We start from the raw sequence: 2,913 nt of genomic DNA, 5'->3' as shown, positions 1-2,913 counted from the left end.
TTGTTAATTAGATCGATAGAAGTCTCCATCTAGCGTTGCACCAAGTTATGAAAAATTACGCTTGGTTATAGAAACTCTTTTCATTACAAAACAAAGCATAAACAACAACACACACAATAAGTTTGTAAACAACTTTCGATATTAAGCCTAACTGGTAGATTAATTTGAACTTCACAAGTTTACAAAGCTCCTTATGAGGAAATTTCGCTGAGTTGGCTTAGGCCATAACCCTAGAATGTTTTGATAAGAGTCAAGCTAGTACGAAAGAACTGCGAAAAAAAAAAGAAACTGGTTTAAACGTCTTTCGTTTCGTTTAGTAATACAGTTGCAATAATATGTTTTAAAAGAATGCAGTCCTTTGTTGATTGACAAGTTTTTTGGTACTTGTTACCGTTTCTCGGAACAATAACGGAAAGTCCGTCTTGAAACTCTTCGCATTTCTTTAAACAAATAGTAGACACCAGTGGCTTACTACACTCATACTACAAAGGCGAAAAACGAAGTTGGAGATGAACGTATATAATTTTCTGGTAAGTCGAAATTCTCATATAAACTAATAAGGAATACGAATATTTTGGCTTTCTTATGTGATTAATATATACTGAAATGTTTACCGACTTCAGGTGAACATGTATGCTAATTTCAATTACACTATTGAATTTATTAAATGTTAATTGCCAAATCTAATGCTAACACACCAAGTGGTTTTCTCTCTCTAGTTAGATTATACTTATACAAAGAAATAGTTACATTGGCCTTTTATTACAACATATATACTTTTTCTCTGATACAGATGCTTCTCATTGTTGCCGCAACAATGAAGAGTGTTAAATGTTGGTCTATAGAAAACCAGAGTCCTCTGCTTTACAATCTGCCCCCTCCAATACCGGTCAACTGCTCTGAGGATGCGACGTATTGTGAGAATGTTGAGTATTACCCGGAGTGAGTATAATTCTTACTCAGCTCACTAACAGGCACATATATATATATATATATCATTGCTTTTTCACACGGATGGCAATAATGTTGTTAACTAAATTAAGTATGGAAAGTGTAATTATTATAGATTTCATGTAAGTGATTTTCAAATCAGAATTTCGATGAGGATTAATAACACATTATTATTTATTCATTTATTTTCATTATTACTTTTACTTGAATTTACTTTACTCTCATTCATGAGAACTGGCAAGAAAGTTATTGGGCCAGATGTGGCTTTCTGGTTAGTTTACCCGGACTGTGAATTTGAAAACTCCTGGTCCGCGTACCCTTGCTGTGAAAAACAACAATAACAACAACAACAAAATAACTCGCTTCTGATGTCACCCAAAGATACTATGTAAACGTATTATTACGTATATTGTGGTCGATACATTTTGTTGTTGTTTTTCGTAGTTATTGAATCGTTCTTTTTTCCACTGTTGTAACGTTATTATTATTATACAAAACTTTCTTGCTAGTTTAAGGTTTATTATTTCTTTCTTATAACCTAGAAAATGGCTTAGATCCAAAATTGAGATAAATATTTTACACTATCACATGTTTCTTTTAATATTAAAATAAGTAGTAAAATAAATACAAAAATATTTACAGATAATATTTAAAAATATATTTAAAAAAATACAAGTTTCAGGAATATGTATTAATAGATTTATTTTGTATTGGACAGAAATAAACATAATTGACAATATATATTTTGTTGCATTAAATTTTCTATACATAACGTCAACAGGGACCTCATCGCATGGGCTGTTGGGACGAAGTATCGTGAATTCTTTCAGCAGTCTGAGCGAGTATCTGAACCACCATTGAGAAATGAAAGCGATGTTCTAGTTTGTGATGGAAAAAAGCTAACTGTCTACCCTAAAGCAGTCAAAGATGAGGAACGTAATTGGCAGTACCTTGTAAACACCGTCTACCATCGCCAACCAATTGAAGTTAATAAATGCAGGTAAGAAGAAATATTTTATTTCACTTTTAAATATTTGTTGTTAAGGTGGAAAAAACTCCTTACCGAAACGTTACACCTTAACACACCACGGTGGGTCAGTGTTAAACTTCAGGTTTATACATTGAAATTCATAGTTCGAACCTTGTTGTGGGCACAACACAGGTCGCTCATTGTGTAGCTTTGCGCTTAATAACAAAACAAATAAATGTTCCATCTTTTATCTTTCTTTCATTTCCCGTTTTTAGCCATTTTAAAACTGCTAATATTTTAAAAAAAGATACTACAACTGCTAATATTGCAACAGAAAAAAGGTACTAAAATTCCTAATACTATATCAGAAAAGGGATACTAAAACTGCTAATATTTAAACAGAAAAAAGTACTACAACTGCTAATATTGCAACAGAAAAAAAGGTACTAAACTTCCTAATACTGTTCTTTTGTACAACTTTTGAAACGTTATATGACAAAAAAAGGAAAACATATATAAGTACCAACTCTCAGTTATGCAATACAAATAATAATAAATATCCACCACAATACACAGGGTTTGGGGCAAAATCAGTTGTGAATCAATACTCTTGTAGTATAACTAAGTTTCGATGTTGTGTAAATTGCTGTTGTGTATATACAGTTTTCTTCGGATGATAAGTACTCGCAAGTTTTGTATTTCTTTACATTGATACGAAACGGAAAAGAAAGCTTTATACAGCACCACTGTGTAGGAGTTGATGAATAAGTGTAATTGAAACACAAGAAAGTATGAAGCAGGTGGCAGCACTGCCTATGTAGGGATGGCTCGGATTATTCATCGAACTGGTATTTTAAATATCTCCTCAACAGGTCATCAGAACTTTACAATATTACATAGTGTTCACTTTTATAACAATATCTATCTAATGACTGAGTCACAAGTTCTGGGAATGTCTGTAAATATCTTAGCAAAAAGTTTGAATTTCTTGT

General features: G+C 32.1%; 1 protein-coding gene across 1 annotated transcript in view; it reads left to right on the top strand.

Moving 5' to 3' along the window:
• The first annotated feature begins 417 nt into the window (after window positions 1-417).
• Window positions 418-2,913, top strand: part of LOC106475148 (protein spaetzle-like) — a 6,309-nt gene continuing 3,813 nt past the window's right edge. The window contains exons 1-3 of the mRNA XM_013935844.2: window positions 418-530; window positions 794-942; window positions 1,733-1,951. Coding sequence (XP_013791298.1) covers window positions 510-530; window positions 794-942; window positions 1,733-1,951 — 389 coding nt within the window. The 5' untranslated portion in view covers window positions 418-509. The remainder of the gene's footprint in view (window positions 531-793; window positions 943-1,732; window positions 1,952-2,913) is intronic.

This window comes from Limulus polyphemus, unplaced genomic scaffold (genome assembly GCF_000517525.1).
Source record: "Limulus polyphemus unplaced genomic scaffold, Limulus_polyphemus-2.1.2 Scaffold8146, whole genome shotgun sequence".
Taxonomy (NCBI): Eukaryota; Metazoa; Arthropoda; class Merostomata; order Xiphosura; family Limulidae; genus Limulus; species Limulus polyphemus.
The sequence above is the reverse complement of the archived record's forward strand: the minus strand, read 5'-3'. Positions and strand labels throughout refer to the sequence as shown.